Raw genomic sequence first — 26,927 nt, forward strand, 5'->3', positions numbered from 1 at the left:
CCGGATGTCTTGATATATACTACTCCTGATAAATAAATTGGGAAGAGCTTGACATCAATTAGTCTTAAACACCTAAGTGTTTTCACTGTTGCTTAGAGATAGTGTTTTTCATTAGCTTGCCTTCCAAAATGGAAATCCTAGAAGATTAGTCCTCCAGTGCTGAAACATACCCCACATTTAAAGCTGGAGAAGAGTCTGGCATTTCCGGCACTAGACAAGTGACACAAGATCTCCTTGATCTTCCTTCATTACAAAGCTTTATTCCTTGTCCATTTAAGCTGTAATCCCAAATCTAATACTACGATTTTTTTTTCTGCACATGCAGGGTATGGTCTGTGGTCAGCCTTGTCCTGAGGGCCGTTATGGGAAAAACTGTTCCCAGGAGTGCCAGTGCCACAATGGAGGGACCTGTGACTCAGTGACAGGCCAATGCCATTGCAGCCCAGGTTACACTGGAGAACGGTAAGGAAAACTTCCTTTTGCCAGACTGCTGAACCTGCAAGGGGTCTGCTATAACAAAGAAAGTTAAGAAGCTGGTAGAAAGCAGAACGAAAATACATGTGATATGATTAAGAGAGTCTTATGAAATGTCTGCCATGTCACTTAGCTGACGCTGCGTCACAAGTTAAAAGTGCCTATGTGATTACCCTTTTGTGAGGAAGTGCTAGGTTTCAGGATTTTCCTGCTGTGGCCCATGCTCTGGCAGTGTCTTCTGGGTCTTCACTTGAGTGGCTTGCGGAATGACGCAGTTTGGGTTATGGTGAATGGGTGAGGAGGGAAACTCTTGGTTTTGTGCAGATGTTTGGTAGCCATAGTAGCAAGAGAGTCTCAGTTGGTTCCTCTTCAAAGCAAGCAAGCTGGAGAGTTGTCTCCTAAAGTATTTCATTCAAATGAAGAAGTGAAGCTTTTTTATTTTCCAACTTGATTGCTAAAAATCGTCTTTGGTAGATTGGAAAAATAATATAGCAAGACATCATTTTTGAAGGCAGTGGAAAGTGATGAAAGAAGCATTCTGCATGTATTTTAAACAGCATACAACTCGTTTGCTGAGGTCAGCAGCAGCTTAATCACTGGGGTAAGTCCAGGGAATCTCTGCCAACAATAGTAAGTATTATAACCATATGCACTTCCCACGCGAGTGTTCACAGGACATGGGGGGAGCTGTGCCAGACATAAGGAGAAAAAACCTCATAAAGACAAGAAAAAATTAGTCCAGAGCCATTTGGATGCCAAAATTAAATTTGTGTCTGTGAAGAAACAGTGCAGAAAGTGGTAGATGCATTTAAAGAGGCACAGACAAGTCAGCAGGGAAATCAAAGGAATCCATATGAGAGTCTACACACTGCACTACACTGGTCTTTTTAAAAGCAGTTAAATTTTTTGTCTTGGAATTCAAATCTGACTTCAATCTGAAATGCCTTACAGGCTGCAGCGTTTTGATCACTTTTTTGCAAGTCTGAGCTCCCTCTTTTCCTGCAAAATGAGCTGTATTTGCAATTCTTTTGTTTTTCAAGAAACTGCAAGGGCAGGAATGGATCGGAAACAATGTTGTAGACCTGGTTCTTATTTCATGTCAGTGGATTGTGGAGGGAGGGAAGTGTGACAAGAAATGTGTGGGCATTGGCTGAGCTAGCACGTACATACCAGCAGCAAAAAGGATGTTTTTTAAAGTGCTAAGCTATTCTCCACTTCTTGTGTATAGCTTCAACAGTATTTATCTTAGATTTCGGTGTGGTGGTGACTCCTGGAACTTGGTCATACAGCAAGGGAAAGTGGACTCCTAGAGCATGTAACAGTTTCTGGGTGATGTGAGTTAACACAAGAGAATGTAGTTCAAACTACTTTTATAATTCTTCTGCCTAATACTTTTTGATTGATAGCTGTCCTCACCACAAAGTGGAAAAGGGTATTTCAGAAGCTGATGAAGATGCAATTAAAAAAAAAATAAAAAATTTGCAAGGTTAAATTTCCTCTAATTTGGCTGGAATTCCTGATTGTCATTTGGAGAAAATTCATTCTCAGCTTTATTTGTTTAAATTTATTAGGAAACATTTAAACAGGGTTATTAGCTGTATTACTATGCTATGCCTTTGAAGGAAAGGGGGTTTTAATGCTGGCTTCAGTCAGGGCAGAGTTACAAATACCTTGAAACTTCTGGATAACACTATCAGATTGAGGCAAATACTGCAGAAGCATGAAATGAACATGTGTATCCATTTTACCTCAGTCAGAGGGCTCTGCTAAATTCTGTTACATTTTGCAGTGCCTCGTATCACGTGTCTTTGAAATTTTCCCATAATAAACCACCAATCATACAGTAAAAATACAAAAAAAAAGCAAATTGTATATGAAAAATGGAAAGAGACCACCAAGGAAATACTTTCATAGGACTGGGGAAATGAGAAAGTTGTAAGCTGATAAAACCATTAATAATGTGCCATTTTATCAAGTAATACTTTTGTACAATCTGTAGCTTGCTAAAACTTGCAGGTACCCAAATTGCAGAAGATGTTATGTACCTGATACTACCTGTTGAGTTCGCAGCACACCTCAAGACTTAAATGTCAGCATGTTCTGGCCTTAAAGCTTTGGGATTTAGCTGTTTTGTCTTTTTGTCTATGTCAGCATAATTCAGAGTTTATAGGATTCTTGTATTGAAAAATAGGGGGATTTTCCCTGACACATAAGCTATGAAATGATGTCATCCTTGGCTCTGAGGCATGAACCGGCTGAGGTGAGAGGTCTGCTCTCACACATGTAGTCAAATGTTTTAAGTGCACTTAGTGCTGGAGCCTTTAGTAATGCTGTAGCAGTACTGGCATTCCAAATTTTAACAGTTCAGTTATAAAACACAGAGAAGTTAAAGCTGAAAACATCAAACTCGTATTGTATCTCTTAAATACATTGCCAAATGAAATTGCTATCCAGAAACTCAGTAGATGAGTTGCAAGTTTTAGAAGCAGGATACTGAAAATTGTCTTTTAGTAGTCAGGCTGGACAGCTAAACATACAGTCTGATCTTTAGGTTAAATAATGCCTTTCATATGTAAAACATCAAGGAAATAAGACTGTTAGCTAAAGTAGCTATCTTCTAAAAGCTTTGTGAATGAAAGAGGAAGTCTGGTGAAGAAGTGTCTTTAATAGGATATATTTTCCTTAAGGAGCAACAAAAATCATAGCTACTCTCCCATATGGGTTAAACTCAAGTCTTTACTAATTTTCAGTTTCATCTGTTAGAAAAATCAGATGAAAAGAAGGGGTTTGGGTTCCTGAAGATTTTCCAATGTCATCCTATGAATTTTTGAAGGGCAAAATCAACAAAAAAAATAGGTTTAGAATGAAATTCTGTAAAGAAGGGTATTTTGGAAACATCATGTGTTTGGAAACACAATTAGAAAATATTCTTATTAGAGACTGCTGAGTGTGATTGATTGCCAGGGAACTTCCTGGCCTGAGTGTCTGCAGGGAAGCGGTTTTCTGCTGGCTATTCACACTATTGTTAGGTGGGGAATCTAGATCACTTTGAAAAATTAGAGATGGATGGCTTTTGAAAGAAAATATTTGAAAATTTATTCCTTCATACTTCAGGTCTGATTTAAGAGGGTTTGGTTTTGCTCTGGTCCTGAATGCAAAGGGCAGTGGTCTGTTTGTGCACATTGTCTCCTTTGTTGGAGAGAAGGAAGACTTTTTTCTGAGGAATTTGCAGAGCCAATGTTTTTAAGCCTGTCTAGCTGAGCAGCAAAAGAAACCAGAGAGACAGGCACTTCTGAATATGAAGTTATATAAATTCCTGCTCTACTTAAGAGGTGTTTTACACCAGTATAAGAGATTCTTCATAAACCATATTTTCCTTAAATCTCTAAAAGCTGTAGTTTATGGGAAATAAAACTATTTTTTGTTTGTTCATTGTTCTCACAGATGCCAAGATGAGTGTCCAGTGGGGACTTATGGAGTGCAGTGTGCTGAGACCTGCAAGTGTATGAATGGTGGGAAATGTTATCATATTAGTGGTGCCTGTCTCTGTGAACCAGGATACACCGGAGAGCACTGTGAAACAAGGCTTTGTCCTGAGGGAATTTATGGTCTCAAGTGTGATAAAAAGTGTCCCTGCCACATGCCAAATACCTGGAGGTAGGCTTTACACCCTTTAGCCTGTTTTCTTTTCCTATATAGAATATAGAAATCTGAATATAATCTGAAAATAAGTATTTCCTGATTTTTCTAATACTTTCGTACAAACTGAAGCAGCTAAAGACTTGTAAGAGTATTTGGTATTTAAGCATACGAAGAAAGAAAATATCAGCCCAAAAGAGCTTCTGAATTTTAGTGCTTGCAACTGTATTTGATCTTAATATTCACTGCTGTATTTGGTCTCTGACCCATGAAATAACTTTTAAGACAAAGTGTGACCTTTGTCTATATTTACTACATGAATAAATCATTATCTTTTTCACCATACAAAGTCAGTATACATCACATATCCTTTGCATATTCTGGTGTACTGTAGATGAGAAATAACTGAATTGGAATCAGTTGAAATGGATGTATAGTCTCACAAGTCGGGTATGAGAGGAGAACCCAATTCTCTCTCTGTGTATACATATATGAGAATTGGTGTAGGTGACTATTTTAATACAAAATTTCCAAAGCCTTACCAGTTGTAAATCTAGGTTTCAAAAAATACATTTTTTTTGTCATTTAAATTATTTTTCTAGAAAATTTTCTAGATTTTTTTTTTTTTCCTAGAAAAAATCTATTTCTCTAGAAAGCAGGTAAAATCTGATCCCTGGAAATCAAATGAAAATATTTTTCCAATTGGCTTACCTTTTACCATCTCTCCTTATTCAGGCAGTACTGAGTCCTATTTTTTGAGTTTTCTATGTCCTTGTGGATTTTGCAGTGTTCCAGCATATTGTTATGAAAATTTAAAAACTAGCTATTTGGAGACAAACTTTCAGCCATGAGAGAGGAATGTCAGATGTCAGTTGAGGCAAGCCAACATATTTATGGAATAATTCTGGACAGCTTTGTCTTGTTAAAAACCACAGTTCTTCTGATTAAATACTTTGGTCATTGTCCATTCACTTACACATTCACTTACACTTAATTGCATTACTAATCACAGTACCTTAGATAAGGTTTTTGAGCATAATCTAACTTTTTGATATTGAAAATAGCTGTGAAAGAAATTTGCAGAAACTATTGACTGTTGCATAGAATGCTGCAGTATGTTGTATATAAGATGCACTTTTCCTCATAGATAAAACAAAAGCCTTTAGTTAGAATTTAGCAGTGATGTTAAAAGCACTCAAGCATATACATGGAAATACCTATTCTGTTAGGCCTCTGTGAAAAATTACTTTGTGGATTGTCTGAGTTGTTCAACATGCCTTTCATTGACAAACCATGTGACAGCAAACTGAATTCTTTTCCCTTTCCATTCATATACTTTTACAGTTATGTGCTTGCACTTCTGTTTTTCTCATTTACTTGAAATGTCTTTTGAAAAAATACAGCGTTTTTGACATAAAATCAAGCAATTCATTCTTTGGGCAGTGCATTCAAGAATAAATGGCACTATAATGCTGGCCCATCTAACTCTCAAATTATGCTAGTAGACCAAATACTATTGTATTATGAATTACAGTTAGCTGCTTTCCTGAAAATTTGTCTGAAGACTGTTGTAGCAGCCTTATTTGACAGGAATGCATTACACTGTATAGTATTTCTGATATTACAGGGATTACTTCTGATTCATGTTCAACACAGCTGTTCCTTCATTTATATCACTGGAAGACAACTTGTGGTCAAATCAGATCACAAATGTTCACATGTAAACACCAGCATATAGCTGGCCTCTTTTTTTTGAACATTTTCCCTTCTGTATGACAAATCAAAAGGCACTTAACAGTCCTGTAGGTGCAGGAGCATATTTGCAAGGGCATAATGATCTGTGAGGAAAACAAAGATTTTCTTGACTTCACAAGTGGTTTTTTCATATATAGGTTCCTTCCCCCTTGGTCAGGAAGTGATTAAGACCACCACATAACAGAAATCAAAGGCCATCTGTGTAACGGTATAGAAGACAAAGCTCCCTGCAGAGACTTAACGCTTTTGAGAATCTTTTGAGAAGCCAGTTGTGTCTGGCTGTCTTCATCTCTCAGTAAATACCAATCAGCCAGGAGACAACTTTTTAAGCACATCAGAGAATACCCTCATCCCTTACTTGCCTACCACAAGTACTATTTGGGCTCGCAGTAGCCAGAGGATATTATAGCACCAACCCATTTAGCAGCAATGTAACAACCAATAATCCCAGGGCACGAGAAAGGGGGTACAATTCCTTCTTGAAATACACTTTGTGTGTCTGTAGGACTAGGATTCTGTTAGGACTTCTACGGGCCTTGATATCCTAAAAGCTTTTTTCATCTCTGTGTGACCAGTACTTTAGATATCCTACCTAAAAGCTTTTTTCATCTGTGTGTGACCAGTACTTTAGATATGCTCGAAGAGGAGCTGTTGGTAGGCTTAGAGCCCTAGGTCATTACTTACATTCTTATTATTCATAGATACGGAAATGAACTAGAGGTTAGTTAAAAAAATACTTAGCACCGAAAAATACTGCTGTAAAATATGTGTACATAAGTTGCAGTATTCAAGTATGTGTCTAGCAATTTTCTTCAAATAAAGGTACAAAACCATTATGATACACTGTATTTCAAAAACATATACATATTTCTGTTACTGTTTGATGATTGAGGAAATTGCATCAAAACAGCTTTGGCAATAATTTGTAATTTGCATTGTGGGTAGACTAAGCCACAGGGATTTTGCTGCTGCTGTTGGTTGATGGCAGCTCCTGGGGATGAAAGGCAAGCCCGTCTTTGTTCTTGGTTGTATCAGCAGCCTTTATTAGATGCTTCGTAAAGGGTTAGTCATAGATATACTTAAGAGATTTTATTCTTTCTAAAGGGTCCAGAGGACAGCAGCAGGAAACAGCCCTCTTGTGCCATGGTTATTCTCTGTTGCATTTTTTGATAGATATATGAAAGGATTTGAGCAAGAGTGCAAATCAGAAACAGACCTCTGTTCTCTGTGACTGGGTGACACTGTTGATTTTTCCATTTTTACTTAACAGTCAAGAAAAAAAATAGAGTGAGTGCTAGGTGGCTGAGACTAAGACCACATAAAACACACTTCCTCAGTGGGGTACAACAGCAGCGCTGTAAGCTGGTATGAGCAGACCCATGTGTCCCTGCCACTTACATCCACAGTTTGTGGGGCTTACAGAAACTTGTCATTCTGAAGATCTGGTTTGCAGGAATAAGTGAAAAAGATCTCAGTCTGCCTTCATCAATGTTGTCACCTCGTTTTGTACAGGAATGTTCTTCTAGCCTAAACCACTTTTAGACTGGGTTTTGTCATGCCTTTACCCAGGTGACACCTGATGATCGTTCAGAAAATGTAAAAAAAAGGCAGTCTGTAGCTGCGTATTTACCTAGAAGGTTTACAAAGGATATTTGTTACACCTGTGTTACAGCATATGCACTGGTTTCAGGTTGATCTCCAAGCTAAATTTGAGATGTACCTGTTTTTTTTTCTTGTAAGCTTTTCCTGGTGATCTTCCACCACTGCTTCACACCTGTAGGTAAGATCAACTGAGGTCATTCTGTGCGACCATCTAATTTGGTTCAGGCAGGAATTAGGTTTTATTCATGACATGAGCTCTAATGGGATTTCTTTTGTCTCAGCCTTTTTCTGAGATACCTATATAGGGTCAAATGGAATTTTATAGTGTCATACATGCTTAGTTCATATAGCCTGAGTGTGTTTTTAAAGTCAAGATTAGGGCATCTTGCAATTTTGCATTTTTCTAATGGACTTGTATGTATATGTACAAGAGCTTTTCATGGAAATTTTATATTGCATAGGGTGCTACAGAATTTAGTTGGGTATTGTAATAGTGAAACACCTATATATGAAAATCATATGAAAATCATTAAGTTCATCTAAGTCCTTCAAATATAAAGTATCAACTACCCAGAAGTATTTTTTTTTGTCTCTGTACAGAGTAAGGTTGTATTTCCAGAAAGTGTGAACAAAAGACCAGGAATAAAAGCAGATGTACTGGCGGTTATCTTTCGATATCTCTTTATTTGCCTATCTTAATATATAAATCTTATTGCCAATTAAGCTAACTGCATGAGAACCCATCAAAAAGCTTCAGAAGTGCTCCAGCTTCCTACATCTAATTACAAATTATGAAATACTAATTTTGGTGTCAATCAATATATGTGCAAGTATGCCTTAGTAACACTCACTGGGGGGCACAGAATATCAATGCCTCTGCTTCATACCCATGCATGCTCATGCGTGTGGTCTCCCCCTCTCCTGAAAGGAAAAAGACCCAACAAGAAACAATGCTGGGATTTATATCTTAAAATGACAGAACTACTAATTTTATGTTGTAAATATATTCTAATTCATATCCTAATGACTATTCAGTTGTGGATTGAAAAATCTTTTCATATACCCTGCCCTGATAGGAAACATGGGAATTGGATCCAAAATGCCACTGGGTGCCTACAGGAAGTTAATAGGGAACAAATCTGGTTATCTTGCTGCATTATGTATTTTCATGATTTTGCATGTATTTTATATAAGAATAGTTCCATTTCAACTTAGTTCATGGCAGGTATACTTATAACTGAACAAAACCCCAGAACTGTTGACAATGAACACCATGAGTTTTGAAGGATTTCTGCATATATCATTTAGTTGAAAAGACCTTTCCTCTCACTTTGTGTAAACCAGCTTAACTGTCCAAGAGATTTTATCTTCAAGAGCCCCAAATCCTTACGATGTCACAGTCTATGCAATAATATATGGAGAGCAGAATGCATGATGACATTCAAACCATTATAATTCATACTTTCCTTGATCAGCAATAAGCTGTCAGTTGGTTGTGTCTGGCAATAAGAAACTCTTAGTTTGACAAGAGTAGTCCTCCAGTGCCGGAGCAGTTGCAACTAATATTGCATTCCCCTGTTATGTTGCAACTTTTTCAAAGAATGTTGTTGTTACTTAAGTTACAGCACCTAAAAGTGCAGAAGGTACTTTTTCAAACTTTCAAATGGTCAGAAGAATACTCAGTTTCAAACACATTCCCACACATGGAGTCAGCAATTCTTGCAAAATCAAGCTCCTGTCATGGGCCATTTAATGTGTCTGGACGAAGGTACTTTTTTTTTTCCAGCACACTTAAAGGAACTTCACTTCAATCAGTGGCAGACAAATATGTTTAAACAGTCTTCCCATTGTAAATGTATTGGATTTGGATATAAAGGCTTTCCTTTGGTGAGAATTAAGCAAGTGCTTTGTCTGCCAGAGTGCCACAGAGTACCCCATTGTGTCCACTTTTCCAGCACATACATTTCTGCACAGCTGATGATGTCCATTTGTTATGAGGCAACAGCTGTCTGACTGGTCCTTCAATGAAACTGCTGTTCCAGGTAGGGACAGCTGGTCAGCCACCAGGTATGGCCAACATATACTTTCCAAAAGGTCACTGCTCTGATGGTGTATCTGACTTCTGCCCAGTGCAAATTATTTTGTATCATTCCCGGAAAGATGCCAGTTGTTCTCTTTTCAACCAACTATTTAAAGAAAAGAGCATGCTTGCTACTCATTGGGCACTGTGTTATTATTTTGTGTTGGATGCAATGCTATTTTACTGAAGCATCACATTTCTCAGACAACATGCTGCTGAGTTTGGGCAGTGTTATGAAAATGATCCTATTATACTTGGAGTGGAAACCTAACAATACATTTTGGGGAATTTTATGGTTTCATCACCTTAATATTTGTAACCATGGATATCTATTTTATGGTAAAAACTATGTTTCAGATAGGTTACTTTTCAACTAGCTATAGAAAAATTATACCCCTTCTTTTCTTTCCATGTCCTCCCAAAATGTCTATATGTTGTATGGTTACATTTCTTAACTGGCATGCATGTATACATACATATACAGAACCCTTTGCTTTGTGGTTTGGGGAGTAAAACCATTTCTATGCACAGCATGCAAGATCCTTTATGCAACCTATCTATAACAGCATTTTGTTCTCTGGAAAAAAAAATATATCAATGTCATGTTTAGTCCTGAATTATTTATCCTCTCATCCCCTCCCGGCAGCTGTCACCCTATGTCTGGGGAATGCTCCTGCAAGCCCGGCTGGTCTGGGCTCTACTGCAATGAGACGTGTTCCCCGGGATTCTATGGCGAGTCATGTCAGCAGATCTGCAGCTGCCAAAATGGTGCTGACTGCGATAGTGTGACTGGAAAATGCACCTGTGCCCCTGGATTTAAGGTAAATAAGTCTCACAGTCCATTTTCGACTCCACTGCCTTTAGTTAAGTGCCAAATTCTTCAAGATGCCAGAGTGTCCTTTCTCCATCGCAGTAAAAGAGAGGTAAGGATATTTAGGTACCACTGGGTGTGTTACAAGATAAGACCCTGAAAAGGCAAAATTTGTGATTGGTTCTCAGTACTTAAATTAAGCCAGTTTAAGAAAGGAAAGTTAGTTGCTTTATAAGACATAGATAAGAATGAGGGTGTGCTGTTGAGGTGTAAACAAAGGGAGGAACAACAGGTTTCAGTCATTATCTTGATGCACCAACTCCTCATGCTCCATCCAGAGAAACTCTGGACAAAGACATTTGTTTTTACAGTTCAGGACAGATTATTCTGCAGCTTTTACACATGTTTGCTGTTACCTGTGCATTGGATGCAAATCTAACACAGAAAACGTTTAACAGTATGACTGTTGTTCTAGGAATAATAACTGTGAAAACTTCATCCAAATTAATTCTTTAAAATATTTTACATATCCACATTATTTTCTATTAAACTGCTGTCTTACCATGTTTTGGTTTCATAAAGGGCTTCTTTATTACTGAAAATACTGTCCATTGATCTAACCAAGAGCTGTTAGCTATGTGACCTGAGCTCTCACAGCAACTCATGGGAAACTAATGCTTATTGTAGACTTAAAAACCATGAAGGACTCCCTCTCCCTTAAATTCGGGATAACTTAATGACAGTGTAGGACAGCCATGGGCTGTATGTTTTCTGGCTTTTGTAGCACCTGAGTCAGTCCAGGTCATTTATTAGTAGTATTGTCTGAACCTCCTCAAATATTTTTTAGACTCTGTTTTTGTGTAATTCAGGGTGCTGCTTGTGGTACTCCTTGTCTTTTGGGGACATATGGCGTAAACTGTTCGTCTGTATGCAACTGCAAAAACGAAGCCATCTGTTCACCGGTAGATGGTTCTTGTGCCTGCAAAGCAGGTAAGTGTCTCTATAGACTAATTTTCTTTTTCTGTAATCATAAAGTGAAATTGAGTTTTTGAAGTAGAGAAGAAGAAAGAAACTTAATAAAAAGCAGACCACATTGAAGGCCATATCACTAGATACTTCATGCTTCTGCTGCTCTGGGAGGTGAAAACTAGGAAAACATCAGCTCAGAGAAGAGTGCATGTACCTCGTGTTCATGCTTCCTTGATGCAGTTCTCAGTGGGCTGGATACTGTTGCTGGGTGAATTATGAGTGTTTACTCTGAGATGGACCACCACTTGTGTCTGGTGGCAGTGCTATGGTCTACTAGAAGGACTACTGTATACCATTTATCTGATGTCAGCCACCCTAGTCAAAATACATAGCCTTGTTTCCCCTCAGCCTGGGTGAGCACACCTCTGGCTGCCACCCTCGCCCCTCTCAGCATCACAGAGGCACAGGCTTCTTCCTGCCAGATTAGCACTGATGTTGATACCTACTGGCAATTTTTTCTATTCGAATACTCTTTTCCTGAGAAATTCTCTGACAAAACCTTGCCTAAACCCCTTCCCAGCCTATGCCCTCTACTGTTCCCTGCTTCCACAGGAAACTTTCTGAATCTCCCAGTATTAGTGTGAGTGGACTCACGCTCCTTGACCCCTCTGCCTGGCTCTCTCTTCCAACAGTAATTTTGATGGTCTACGTACCTCCACCAGAAGCTGTATGTGCCTGTCCACCTCTCCATCTCCCAGTAGCACATGCCTTTGGCTGGAACAAAGATACCTGAGACATCCTACAGTGCTGGTTCTGCAGAGATCTTTTCCCATATAACAGCCTACAGGTCCACATGGTGTTCCTGTTCATTGCAGAATATGCTACTCTTGCAGTACACCTATTCTCTTTTTCACTTCTTCTGTGAGGAAGGATTTAAAGTCCAGCATCCCTCAGTTGTGATGCTGGGTTGCTGAGAAGAGAGGGACTGTTGAATGCTCCCAAGCAAATCGTGTACCCAGTCCATGTTGTAGACCCTGCTGTCTAAAATTGTTTTTCTAAAAATAGATGATGGTTGAGACAGGGGAAATGTTAGAGTTGCCTAGAAAAATAGCCACTAAACTTGTCAGGGACTGATACAATTAAATCAGTCGTGTAGCAAATGTGGAGAGTTTCCAACTTCTACTCTCACTGGAGACAGTAGAGCTGATTTAATTCTCTTAAAGTAGCGGAGTAGCTACTGCTAAATAGCAGGTTGTAAGGAGAAAAACTATTCCTTGAGCCATGTATTATCCTATCTTCTTGTGCATTGTGCAGTTTTAATCATACTATGATGAAAAAGCACAGCAAATGGTGAGGTTAAACTAAACCCAGATACTTGTCATGTAAATGAAGGAAATTTATACATCCTGGAAAGTCACTTGAGACAAAGTGTCTCAATTTTCCAGCTAGAATAGTATAACATTTTTTCCTGAAGTGACCCCTGAATTCAAAGTTATCAATCCAGGGCACGAGGCAGCTTCATTTCTATACATGTGTTTTGCATAGTCTATTGATTAAGCTTGGTGCAGAATTATTTTTCCCTTTGCCTACTGTAAACAAGGTACAAAATTAGAAACTTGGCTTGTGTCATTGCTGATGATAATGTATGACTGGCTCACGCCTTTTCTCTTGTATCCAATAGGTGATCACATTTTTAAAAATCCATTTACATTTCTGTCTATCCAGTGCACGGTCTACGAATCATTGCTATCAGGCATAATCAGTTGTGAATGCTGCATTTTAGAACCATTTTCCCTTACATTATTTTTTGTATTTGGAGACAAGCACAAAAATAATCTAAAAGGTCTTCTGCGTATCCTTGGAGGAATCTGATTTATACACTACTTTTATGTTTTTACTATTTTTTCTGTCTAAGATTTCTGTTAAAACCGTATTGCAGAACTATCTGTATTGAACACTGGTGGAAGAATTATGAAAGCAGCAGCTTAAGTCTAGGGAAAATATTCCTTATTTCTTATATTTAGGCTATACCTTAAAACTTTCAGTATAGTTTAGTGCTTCTCAGTGAAATTTCAAGGTGTCTCTGTTTTCATTTCCGATTTCCCATCAATTGCTTTTGTATGTTGGCATGGCACCCATCTGCAAATGTGTGCTGTGCACAGATGTTACAAGGTGCCCTTGAGCACCTTTGTTCAAACCCCAACAAGTCCTCAGCTGAAACTGCTGATACTAGCCTGTAGTTAATGTTAGCCCAGTATTGTGCATCTCTGAGAGCTGCCACATGGTAGGCAGAGGGAAACATGTCCTCAGAGAGGAATGGGGGAAAACCTGGTTAATTTGTCACTTTAATTCTTATACTTGGCAGGTTGGCATGGTGTAGATTGCTCAATAAATTGTCCCAGCGGTACCTGGGGACTTGGCTGTAACTTAACTTGCCAGTGTCTTAACGGAGGGGCTTGCAATGCTCTGGATGGAACCTGTACCTGTGCCCCAGGCTGGAGAGGAGAAAAATGCGAACTCCCTTGCCAGGTAGTTTAATAATTTCACTGATTTTTGCACTGTAGGATAATACTGGGCAGGAGGACATTCCTGACATTCTTCTGACTTCATGGGGATAAGTCCCTAAGGAACACTGCACCTGATAGCCCATATATGACTGGGTTCAAGATCAGGAACATGCACCAACAATTCTTCTGGAAGAACTCTGCTGTGCAGCACACCAAGGAACACAAAAAATGACTACACAAAATGAAGATGCACAGATGAACACTTTTTCTGCTTTCATACTTTAAAGTTGGACCTCAAACTTTTCACCAGCTCCTTTAGAATTTCTCGGAAAACACAGATATATTACAATATAATGGTGAAGGAATCACCTGAACCGAACATAAACCTTGTAGATTCCCCTCCCATATCACATTGAAGCTTCTGTCAGTTTGGACTAGCTCTACTGAGCAATAACATGATAGGAATAGCTGAACTACAAAGTAAGACTGGAAACCATGCCTCTGTTTTGAATGAAAATTTGTTCTGTTGAACTGCTCTTGGAATACTCAGAAGTGATTTTTGGGGGGGGTGTTTTTGCTTTTAAGATGAGGCATAGCATACACTGATATAGTGAGTAAAGTGGCAAACAAATTCTAAAATTTTCTGGAAAGCTGATTAGAGTACCATCTGTGCATGTTTATGCAGTGTTTCCAACAATGCATCTCCATCAGAAGACTAATTTTTCTTTTTTTCTAAAGCAGCTTTATTTATCACTTAGTGTCTGATTCTGAAGGATGATGAGCTCTCCCAAGCTCCATTAGCTCTTCCAAAACTGACTTATTAAAAAAGATAGGTATTGCTTCATGGCATTTGCTTCACTGTTCCAAATACAGCAAAATAATGCTTAAAAGCATTTCTATATCAGATAATTTAGCATGCCCATGCTCATTGTCTTGCTCTTGCTCTCTCTGTGTCAAATGATGTCCACAAGCATTTGCATATTTAAAATGCATGTTCTGCCTCAAAATTCCAGAGCAGGAGAATAAACAGAAAACTAATTCAAATGTGTCCAGTGTTGTCTGATTTTTTTTCTTGTTTGAGCAGGGAGTTTATTTAAATCAATCTATTTCAATTTGTTTCAATAACTTCAGAAAATTAATATCACTGCCCAGGTTGTTGCTCAATATTTGACTGAAGTTTGGACTCCAGTCCAAAAGGACCATTTTTCAACAACATATTTGAGGACTTCCTTTCTTTCCAAATCTAATTATATGTAAAGGAAATGCTTAATCTTTTCTTTTTTTCCATATAAAAATGTATTGTTGAAATGAGCAAAAGGCTTCTTATACACAAGTAATGTAAGATTTTGTTCTACTTTAGACTTGAAAGACTGGGTATTGAATAACTAAATCCTGTGGAACTCAGTAGAAATGTAGGCATGAACATCAAAGAACAGCAGATGAATTTTCATATAGGTTTTATTCTGATTTTTAGTGTGACTGAGAACAATTTTTAGCCTCAAATTTAAATGATTGGGTTTTAAATCTGACATGGCTTTTTCCTTTTTTGCCTTTGGTGTGGGTAACCCCACAGCCAAAACCTGACCTTTTTGCATGTTTTTTAATTGGGTTTGTAAAGATTTTGTACCTTTTAGTTCCACAGATTGATTTTTGTATGGAATTACCCCCAAATGTATGTGTCACCTTCTACGGAAGAAGCAGAAAAGGCAAATTCAAATGTTTAGAAGTAGCTCCATGAAAATCAGCTGTGTCCTTTTGGCACAGCTGAATACACCAAGAGGAATGTTCAACTTGTAACTTTATTTTCTCTTGTTGGTTCAAAAAACGTTGCATAGTGAAATAATAATTTTGTTTTGTGTACTGTCTCATAGCCAAAGAGCTTCTCTTTTTAACATAGTATATGCTGTAGTGCAGAGGGAAGGATTTTTAATCAAGAGAATAAACTTCACACTGAAGATATATTTTAATATAATGTTTTACTATTCTTTTTTAGAAATTGTGGCTCTGTGTGGTATCCTTTTTGACCAATACATAAAGACCTCAGGATCTGAGACAGAAAGGAGACTGAATTGCTTTCCGACCAAGGGACTCGCAGTTTCCTGCAGTAGGAACTCAGCTGTAAGGGAAATTAGAGGGACAGTACAAGAAGGCCTTCACTGCAGCCTCTGATAGCATAGGTTACTGTGTTCTGAAACACCGTCTCCAGCTCCATTAGTGTGGGATTTTTCAAGGGAATGTAATTAATTCTTTATCATCCCCTCTTAAATGAAAGACTGAAAAAGTAGGACCCTAAAATGTTCCAAAAGACAGAAGCTTTTTATATTAAGAAAGCAGATTACGGATTCAGGAGAGATCTATGGTTGCTTTTTGAGGCAGGACTGACCAGAACTTGTTCTCTTCTAACTACCAGTTGTCGTCATCTCTGGGTTGTTTTTTTTTTTTTTGTTGCCACAGGACGGCACGTATGGTATGGATTGCGCTGAACGCTGTGACTGCAGCCACGCAGATGGTTGTCATCCCACCACGGGTTACTGTCGCTGTCTGCCAGGATGGTCAGGTACAAAAGAGACTGTTGTGAAGGTCAATGAGAGTTTCCACTATGGTGGGACTTGGTCTTGCCTTTTGATTTTGTGGGTAGAGGAGGAGTATGTGGGGTTGGAAGGAGAAAGGGGCCAATTCTGTGGCTGCTGTGTCCCTTCTGTGATTCACAGGTGTGGAAACTTTGTTGAGCATGGGATCTGCAGAAAACTGGGAATAGAAGGGGAAATCTTAAAACTTGGGTGCCTCCTCAGTATGATTCCTTATGAAACTGGTGAATAGCTGTAAATATTCAAGGCTGTGCTGGCAGCTTTGATAGGTAAAGCATTGCATCCAGGAACTCAAAAAGCTTTGCTCAGGTAGCCAAAAAGAGGATAAATTGTGCAGAAGCTGTGCTGCCATTTCTCAAACTTTTGAGAAAATTACGTTTCTCTTCACATACTTAGTTCTGTGTGAGAATTGTTGCATTTTTTTTTCAGAGTTTCTCCAGCATTTCCATGGTTTCAAGAACTATATATTTAATTATTCATCAAAATTTGTGTTTGGCACTGTTGTTGTACTCTCTCATTTGTGGAAAGCAAGATTTTTTGAAAATATGACAAAACTATGCAGAAGGGCAAGCTATCATGAAATGTTCCCTTTTTCTCTAGGAAGTAGTTTTAGCTCTCACATAGATTTTTAAGTTCCAACTGTTGGGAAAACTTGGGAAGACTCTTCCATCTTCAGTAAGGATTAATTGACACTACAAGTTTGCCCCTCTTGGAGTGTTCTGGGCTTTGTGTCTCACTGTGATACTGTAGTGTTGCGAGGGTCAGGTTTCATGTTACCTGTCTGTATGGACTCCTTCCATTTAATAATGGGAAGTCAGCACGAAAAACACACCTTAAATGAACAAAGCATGTTTCAGCTGTGAAATGGAGATTTTTTTTTGTGATTTCAGGTAGAACCTACTATTATTTATTATCCACTCATTTATAAGTTAGTATTTTTCCTAACTGACTGCCAGGTTCATGATATAATTGTTTTCTTTTTTCTTTGGTGCTTTCAGACATAGTAGATGGAGGTGAGCAGACAGTCTGCAGCAAGTAATTTATTTGACAAGCTTAGCAAATCATTGTGCTCACAAAAGTTTGTGTAGCACTTATGACTTCCTCAAATAGAGTCTTTACTGAGTTTTTCCCAAAACTTTGATTTTTATATGCCTTTTTTTTTGTAGCTCTGTAGATGGTGCACAGGCATTCTGTTCAAAGTACCTAACACTCTGTGTCTACAATTCAGGTTGACTAATTGCAGTTGATTACAGCTTACCTGGTGTTTTTTCTACTTTCTCTTCTGATAAACATGACTTTTATTATTATTAGGGCGGGGCTAGGAAGTAGAAATCTGTAGTGTATACAGAACCCATTTATTATTTGTGCAATTTGTCTGTATATTAAGCTTCTGCCAAGTTCTTTGAGAAGGCCCGTCTCACTGTTGTGTCTTCCCATTGTCACCCTTTTTGGTGTGAAAGAGAAAGGCTTCCAGAGCCAGCACTCACCTAACTGAGCCAGGAGTTTGTTGGTTTTATTTTCTTGCCACAAACTGCAGTGTGACTTACCATCAGCCACTCAGATACCTCTGGGAAATGACTACCACAAGAGTGCAAAAATAATTAAAGTTATTTGAGCAAATTATGAAAAAATACTATTAGCCTTATGCCATCTATTGCTGTTTTGTGAGACACTACTTTGTGTTTATTTTGTTATGACATTAATGGCCTTTGATGACTGTTCTTACTTTCAGGTAGTTTCAAGTAATTTTGTCTGTGTGTTTGGACACACTTTCTCAAACTTATATTTGGATCTGCTCAAAATATGATTTCTTAAATTAATAAATGTATTAAATAAAGAATACCCACATTAAAAACATATGAACAGTTGCTGATCTTGAGCAACCATGGTGTAGGCAGTTAGAGCCATTCACAAGTTCCAGATGTACTCAAAATACATATTGTGAGTTTTCTAAAACTGAGACAAATCATCAGAGACCAAAAGTATGTTAATGAATGAAGCCAGATTAAAATAGATAGTTTTGAAAGGCCATACTAAAAATCCAGCAACTTTTTGTAACAGGTTATAAATATTACCTAGCCAGTGTGGTATAACTGACCTGGGATGTGACAAAGGTTTCAAGCATAGCACAAACCTTGACTGTGCTTGAACCAAGGTATTGAAAAGGAAACAATATTTTTGCTTAAGTGAAATCTTATTTTGTCTTCATATTTAGAAGGAAAAAGATTTCACTAGAAGGAGACTTCATGTGCAATTATAGATAAAACTGAGTATCCATGCATGGATGATGTTAATGTCATTTACACAACAGCGTGTGTAACAAACTAGTTTCAACATGTTGGTGATGTCTAGACACACAATTTGACATAAACGGCATAGTTTGCTTTATACCCAGTGTCTGGAAAAATCCTCCTCCCACACTTCACATGTCAGAGCAATACCCATGAGGAATCTGGTCTTTGTGTAGATACTTATATTTAGAATGATTAAAAAAAGGAGATAATACTTTAGAAACAGGTTCTCAAATAGCTGTACTGTAATGTTACATTGCAGAAATAGCATTAGATTGTAGGATTAAGAAGGGAGGTTGTATACATATTTATATGTATAATAGGTGGAGAAGCAGACGGAGGATTTGTGAAAATATGGGAAAGTACTAAAATGCAACAAATTATGTTAGAATAGCTTAGATTTTTCCCGTTACATTTGTTAAAGTAACCATCAGACTTACTAGGTTTTGGTAGTTAGTGTTACCTACCGAAAAAACCAAAGAGAAAGAGAAACTGAGTTTTGGATCAGTCTAATACTTATCTAACCCAAATGAAAGATTCAGTTGTTTAAAAAACATTGGGTAGGTAGTGTTAAAAAATAAGTACATTTGAAGAAGCTTAAAAAGATGAGCTTGTGAGTCTTTTTTCTTTTTCAACAAGAATAAATTGATGAATCCAAGGTGAACTTTCCCAAATGTTTTGATGGCACCAAAATTATATAAAGTTTCTGAAAAGATATTTTAAATTCAATGTTTTTCTCAGCCCTGTGAACAGAGCAGTTGTCTACGCTTTCCCCAGGGAATTTCATCAGAGGGAATAGTTTATATAACTTTGCAGAAATAAATGAAGGGTGGAAGAATTTTCCCTTGCTGGGTAACACAGTTGTACCATAACGCTGGGGAACAGGAAACATGCTGCATGTTGAGGGGGGATCACTGGCCCAATGGGTGCTGGGGGAGCTCTGAGCTGCTGAAGGGGGCACAACTGCTATTCTCGTGTATGAAAGGGCAACCTAGCTAACATGCTACCCTTTAGTTTAGTCTTAAGATAGAGCTGCAGCTGAGCACTGGGTCAACAACAAGATGCTATATGGTTTAGGTTTTTTTAAGTAGTTTTTTATTTATTTTTGAACATGCCCAATGTATTATCTTTTGCTCCTTACATCCTAGTTATCAACGAAAGTGTCAGTTCAGTTATTGACTATCGCATTGTTGTGAGCTGTTATAAAAGTCAAGAAATAATTAAGATTGGTTTTAATTAGGTTCTGTTTTAATTTAGGGTTTCTGTTTTTAATTTAGGTTCTGTTGCCTAGGACAACACTTACATTTTTCATCCTAAACAAAAGTGACTTTGTTTATAGGACTCCTGTTAGAAATTGTGCCCTCCCTGTAGTTTACACCAAGTGCTCCCTGTACAGCAGCTTAATTCTGCTTAGAAAAGCAAGAGTTAAGGGTGATGTTATTGTCCTGGTAATCTGACCATTCCATCATGTTCCAGGAGCCACATGACAGGATGGCACAAATGAGAAACATTTGCCCACACAGAGGATAATGTCTGCCCAAACACTCTTCCCTTGACATTTTCACTGTATCTTATAAATAACTTTTCTTCCTTCAGAGGGAGCGTAATAGCTAGACAATGGAGAAGAGAAAGAACCATTAAAATAAAAAGTGGAAGAAAGACACAGAAAATTTACATCCCCAATAGGTAATGATAATTAATTCTCCTAATAATTTATACCAAAACTTTAAGCTAATTTCCATTAATAAGCCACCTCTACCAATTCTCTCAATGACCACAATCCAGCAAGCACCACCGTAACTGTTAATTTCATCCCTTAATCTTATCTGTTCTGCAAGCAGCTGTCAAAATACAGTTTTTCCAAATTGCCTAAAAGATTAGAGAATTCATATTCTCGCAAACTGAGATTTCGCATTAAAGCATTGTAAAAAGGGCAAGGGTTATTCTCCAGACAGTTTATTTATTACTGTATTACAGTGATGTGGATGTTACTGGTAACACATTACTATTGTGCTTTCTTGGGTGCAGTTCTGCCGGACCTTTCTGTTTGTGAAGAAATGTCATGTCATACTGATACGACATTTGTTATTTTTAAAATCAATTTAAAGGTTGTGCAGTGCCAAGGATCGTGAAATACCACTAGTCTGCTAGCTGCACCAAAACAATAGCATTGGTTTATGGAAAAGACAGATGCAGTAATATCAGCCTACATTTTACCAGCATGCATAGTATTCATCCATATGCGACAGCAGATAGGGAGCTGGTGACTTTTTGCTGTGCCGGACACCTGCTGACACTAGTCAGATTGCCCATCACCAGATGTATTGTTTCTGTGAGGAAGTGCTGTGTCTTTCCATGTGCTCCTGACGTTATTTCTAAGAGGCACATTTGTTGCTGGATTATAACAGGGAGGACTGTCATCTGACACCCTCCCCACTGGTGCAAATAACCAGGTCCCCTGGGAAGCATGAACTAGAACTCTCCCTTGCTCCTCAGCTTTTAATGAGTGCATATTTTTCCCCCCTCCTACATAGAAGAACAATACTTTTATAAAAGAGCACTGTCATGGGTCTCCCTTACCTTAAGGCTGAGAAATGAGCTGCTGCTGGAACAGCATGTGTGATGCTGGTGCCCCATTGCACCCAAGCCAAGAACCTCTTGCAAGAAACATGGGTCTCCCTCAACTTTGGCTGATTTCCCCTGGGCTCCTGAAGCACAAAGTCCCACTGTGATGAATAGCCAGTGTGCTGCAAAGTGAAACTGTATGTGGGCACTGTGTCATGATAAACAGCATGTTTACTTTCCAAAATTAGGGAGATGAATCCTTCAATAAGATGTCTGGCCTACCCTATGTCTGGACTTCACTTTGTCTTTATCTCTATTTCCTATGGATTGTGGTGGGTCTTTATGTGGAAGAAATATGACTCTTTTAGAAGAACTTTAAATCAGTAGATTAAATGCATTCATTTTCTACCTATCAAGAAGGTAAGAAAAGGAGAAATACTATTTTCTTATGACAAAAAAAAAATGAAAAGAAGAGCATCATTGGAGTGGATAACAGTATGTAGCAACAGTATGGCCTTCAGAAAGATACTGGGAATATCTCAGAAGTGATTCTTCCACTAAAATTTGCAGATACTGATGTTTGCCTTCAAACTCTGGTACAGCACTGGTTTTGTTGACAAGCTTTTGTAGCTGGCTTCCTACTAAAACTTGCAGGCGCAAATTCTCCTGCTGCTGCAGTGAAGAAGCAGCAGCCTGAACTTCTAGAGAAAAATCTTTGATCCTTTCATTACCTCCTTAACTTGAGACACTTTTATTTAGTCTTCTGGCTATCTTCACCTAGGGAGCAAGGTACTTCTCTTCCCTTAAAGACAGTGAGAGTACTTCTAAATAGTGCCTATGAAGTTTTTCACCACTTCCCTGTGCTGTTTCCCCCCTTTCTTTGGGCTGCTCATCCAGCATTTGATAGAGAAGTAGGGAAGCAATTCTCACCATCAGAAGTCTCAGCTTCCTTGAACAGAAGTGATCTAGTGTTTTTTTCTCTTAAATATGAAGGGTGAGATCTTGGACCATAATGGATATGTATCATTAGCTTTAATGACATCAAGATTTCCCCAAGTTTTGAGGGCTTCATCATTTTCTTGTTTAGGCTGTTGTATATGCAGTTTAGCTCTGACATATGGGAAGTACACCAATATACAAATAGGTTTTAATTCTGAGTGACTATACTGGAAAGTTCCATGTGTTGTGAAGATAAATTGTGTAGCAAGTACATGTTCTTTATGAAAAAAATTATTTTTAATGTTTAGATGACTTTGTATCAGACTAATGGAAACATAATAAGTTGGAAAATAGCACTTAGTCCAATAATAAATTTTCCTGGGAAGATTGTCAGAAATAATTGATAGATTTTTTTTCCCCTTCGAGTGCTAAAAGAAATTAGCTCTCCGTGGTTCTGACTCGGATGGATCATTGAGTCTCAACTTAAAAATATAGCATAGGGAGTATGTAAACACTCTGCTAGCATGGGTGGAAACACTGGTATCCCTAAAGAAGTATTTACTTCATTCATGCAATTACGAATGCTGGGGGAATGCTGATTTAGATGTGAGGCCCCCAGCATAAAGCACTGGGCATTAAATGCATGAGCATTTCTTCAGAGCAGCTTAGCTGAAGTTTATCATGACCATTCAGCTATTGCCTAGCAACTCGTGAAGGCCATCAAAGAGCTCTTTGTCCCTAGCTCTGGCAAAAACATCTCCTCACAGATATCCTTATCGGTATTAAAATCAACATGAAAACTTATCAGAAACAACTTTATTGCATAAGAGATTAATACTCACTTGAAATTGTGGCAATCATAAGCCAGTACACTGTTGATACCATTGTTGTAAAAGCTGAGTCTAATCTTGCTTTGTAAATTCTAGTAAAAATGTTTCTTTTTCCTCACTAATTTCTAGCTTTTCTATAAAAGCATAGCTTGCTTTGCTGAAATTTCATACAAAGCATCAGAGTCTGGAAAATTCTTATTTTTCAATCCTTTTAATATTTCTAACCTATTCCTTCTCAGAAATACATGTATTTGATTTATACAGCTGTAAGATGTGAAAAACAGTTTCTCATTTTTAAGTGACTTGCGATCTTATCTAAATAACAGTGAATGAGCGAGATTTAAAACTTTTTATAAGCAGAGATGCAATATATCACAAAATGAATTTGTATTCTGCTTTACTGCATTCATTGTTGACACACACAGGAGTGAAATTGATTTTGCTTATGATCAATGGTGAATATAATAAAATTCCTTTTATAGTAAATCAGAAGTACTATTCAGCACTTTTACAGTATATTATATTGTCATAATTGTTATTCAGTGATATTTAGGATACACTGTTTCTTTGCTAAGTAGAGGGATATCATTCTTCACCTGACTACCTCCTCATAGGGGGTGAAAGTGGGAAAGGAAAGGTCATTTTTTCAGTTTCTGTAATGCGTAATTTTCCCTGTTATGTACTGGGGGAACTTTTTCCTTTTTCATTTTTAATGGTAGTTGTTGGCACTTTAAAGTATTGTGGCTTTATGCAGCATGGGGCCCATTATCTTTTCTATCCCAGTGTGCCCAGTATCACCCTTTGACACTATGCTGTCATAAAGCATCCTCTGTGCACAGATCAAGACGATATAATTGCTCCTGGTGTTATTGTATGTCACTGGTCTGCATAATCTCTGATAATGCACTATGGTAACTCTTGGCAACCACTGACTTGTTAATAGTGACCATTGTATACTGAACACCACTGAAACCCATCAAGACTCTGTGAAATATGTCTTTTCTTTAGCAGGGTTCACCGAGTGAAGCTATGTATGATATGACAGATAACACTCACATGAACAGAATGCCAGACTTAATTCTGAAATGCTCTGCATGTGTCTGCTTGTGCTTTGACAGACTTACAAACCCGAGTTTGCAAATTTGGGAACCTCAAGCAGAGCAATCTTATGCATCTGAAATAAGTGGTCTTGTTTCTAAAAAAATGCTGTGATCTCATCCTGCTCATGTGCATCAGCATCTCTCAAAATCAAACCACTCTCTTTTATCTATTTATCCACAAATCAGGAGTTAATGAAAAAGTTCACCCAGGCTACTGAGAAGCAAGTCTACACTGCCTCTCAAATGTAGATGAAGATAGAAGAATGACATTGCCTATGCAGGCAAAAATGGAAAAGTAATGATATAAGAAACCTTTCATTTTCTTTACAATAAATCTGTTTTAGGTCAGTATTAACTAATGATCATTGTACAGTTAGGGCTTTTAGGTGGCCCGTGTACTGTCTGCTGCTGATTAGCCTCTGGATTCTAAAAGGCACGTGTTTTCTCTCTTGCTGGTGTTGGTGCAGTCCATTGAGCCACATATTTGATTATTCCATCTGTTGATTGTCTTGCAGAGAAACAAATAATTTGAGAGTATGGAGCTTCACCTTTCCGCTATTTAGAGAGTTAGTCTTTGGATATAGGCAGCTTTACATGGCACATGCTGTGGGGGTTGAGGAATCACCTCTGAGTCTGTTCTATAAGTAAACAGTGTAATTATTCTTCAGTTTTTTTATGAACAATAGGTTTTGCTCTTCAAAGTTAAAAGATCTTTTTCTTGTCACATGTGAAACTGTTTTGCTTTTTTAGGACTCTGGCAGGCAGTGAACCTGTGGCATATTTTGCTGGAAATACTTACAAAGCAAGACATGCTTGTGGTTGGATTCAATCCACTTTTTCCCTTAGCGAAGGGCTTCATTCAGTAGAGGCGCTACAATAATACTTAATTGTTAATGCGAAGTACTGTAGACACAATATGGTCTGAGTTCCACAGTGGTGCCTGCTGGCATTTAACATTCAGCGTGCTTTTAAAAAGCAGATAGTGGAAGAAACAAACAGGAAAGTTATATTTAATATTGCTACGTTGCAAAGACAAAAACTATCCCATGATTGGATTATTATAATTAAAGGTTTGTATTATGATTTATGTATAGGGGTTCAGGTTGTGGCCATTTTATAATCAATTTTATGCCAAAAATAGTTAGACAAAGCACTGACTGACCAGCATCCTTTACACTGTTGCAGCTAAGCATTTTGGAATGCTCACATGGTGTGTTTGGAAACCCTTTGTGTGTGCTACATTTTTCCATTTGGTATGAGGCTGAGCACTAATCAGCTCACCACTAATTAGAAATCATTCTATGTCCTGCACCCCATTATTACACAAAATTATGTCAGACCTTAAGAATTTTTACATTCAGAAGGAAAAGTTTCTGCAATACCTTTTGTCATGCATCTCCCTAACATAAAATGTGAAAATAAGCTTTTACTGTTTTGAAACAGGCATTATGGAGGAAGCAAAAGCAATTCTTTTGCTGCAGTTGCATTACTTTCTACTTTTGATTCTTTTTATTGATATTAGTGGTGAAAGTGAGAGGAATAAAAGAACTTTTAAAATTTTTATATGTATAAAGGTCTTGGAAAATTATGGAACTCTTTATACTATTGAGAGGTTTGCATTCATCTTTGTAGATCTTAAAGTATTGGTGGGCAGAAAGCCTGGAGGTAGCATCCCATGGAGCTCTTATATTGCATGTAAAACTGCAGAAGTGCTTTCCTGTTACACAACTCAGGATCAGCCCTTATGTACATCTCATTGAAACTGGAATACGAAAGAAATTCACTGTTCTGGGGGAAGGCAGGAGCAGAGATACAAATTTACCTTGTTCTTGTTCTATTTTCCTGATGTTAGTGATATGTATTCATAAATGGGTTTTGTAAGCTGTGTTTTAAAAATGAGTCCTCAGAGGACCAAAGTTTTAAACTAACTACACATAAGAGTTCTTTACAAAGGCTGACAGTTTCATTTATTTATGGTTGCAGGCATTCATTGTGACAGTGTGTGTGCTGAGGGACAGTGGGGTCCAAATTGCTCGTTGTCTTGTTACTGCAAAAATGGAGCATCCTGCTCTCCGGATGATGGAATCTGTGAGTGTGCACCAGGATATAGAGGCACCACTTGTCAGAGAAGTAAGGACAAATAAATGCTTTAAAATCTCTGTTTCTCTCTCCCTTACTTGGAGTACATGTCATATAATACTATAATGCTTTGTTAATTATAGTATGAAGTACTATGAAACAGTCCCTGATTGGACATTTTGTCAAAATGTGTGAATATACATGAATAAGTGTTATCTGAAATTAACAAATATTTCCAACTAGTAGCACTCTTCTTGTTATGGTACAATTTTATTCACTGTCTGTGCCATGATGTCATTATACACATGACTTTCTAAGAAACAAATTTAGTAGGGGATTCCATTCTAAAGGCAAGCATTTCCAAATGTGATTGAATGATGAACATTAATTTTGTAATAGGTATTTTGGTAGGTAAATAAAACATGCATGAGTTTCAGAAGCTAGAAACCTTAGCTTCCTATTGAATTTGGTAGGTATCATTGGCTTAGTTATTGCTTTTTTTAACACTTAGTTTGAAGCAGCAAAGAATCGCCAGTGGGATCAGGTCTCACAGTAAGCAGAAGGTATGATAGGTACCCATCATTGCATTTGAAAAATTTGTCTCTGTAAAATTTAGATGTTACAAGATGAGAGATACAGATGAACTGAGGCAAATCATACCAGAAACAGAGAGGCAAAAATAAAATGATGTGCAAAAT

General features: G+C 37.8%; 1 protein-coding gene across 6 annotated transcripts in view; it reads left to right on the forward strand.

The window, feature by feature from the left end:
* Positions 1-26,927, forward strand: part of MEGF10 (multiple EGF like domains 10) — a 107,461-nt gene that overhangs the window by 57,451 nt on the left and 23,083 nt on the right. For all 6 annotated transcript variants that reach the window (XM_049796460.1, XM_049796465.1, XM_049796461.1 and 3 more), the window contains 7 exons: positions 326-462; positions 3,919-4,131; positions 10,197-10,371; positions 11,231-11,351; positions 13,696-13,859; positions 16,292-16,394; positions 26,134-26,280. In XM_049796460.1, coding sequence (XP_049652417.1) covers positions 326-462; positions 3,919-4,131; positions 10,197-10,371; positions 11,231-11,351; positions 13,696-13,859; positions 16,292-16,394; positions 26,134-26,280 — 1,060 coding nt within the window. The remainder of the gene's footprint in view (positions 1-325; positions 463-3,918; positions 4,132-10,196; positions 10,372-11,230; positions 11,352-13,695; positions 13,860-16,291; positions 16,395-26,133; positions 26,281-26,927) is intronic.

Source organism: Accipiter gentilis, chromosome Z, assembly GCF_929443795.1.
Source record: "Accipiter gentilis chromosome Z, bAccGen1.1, whole genome shotgun sequence".
Taxonomy (NCBI): domain Eukaryota; kingdom Metazoa; phylum Chordata; class Aves; order Accipitriformes; family Accipitridae; genus Astur; species Astur gentilis.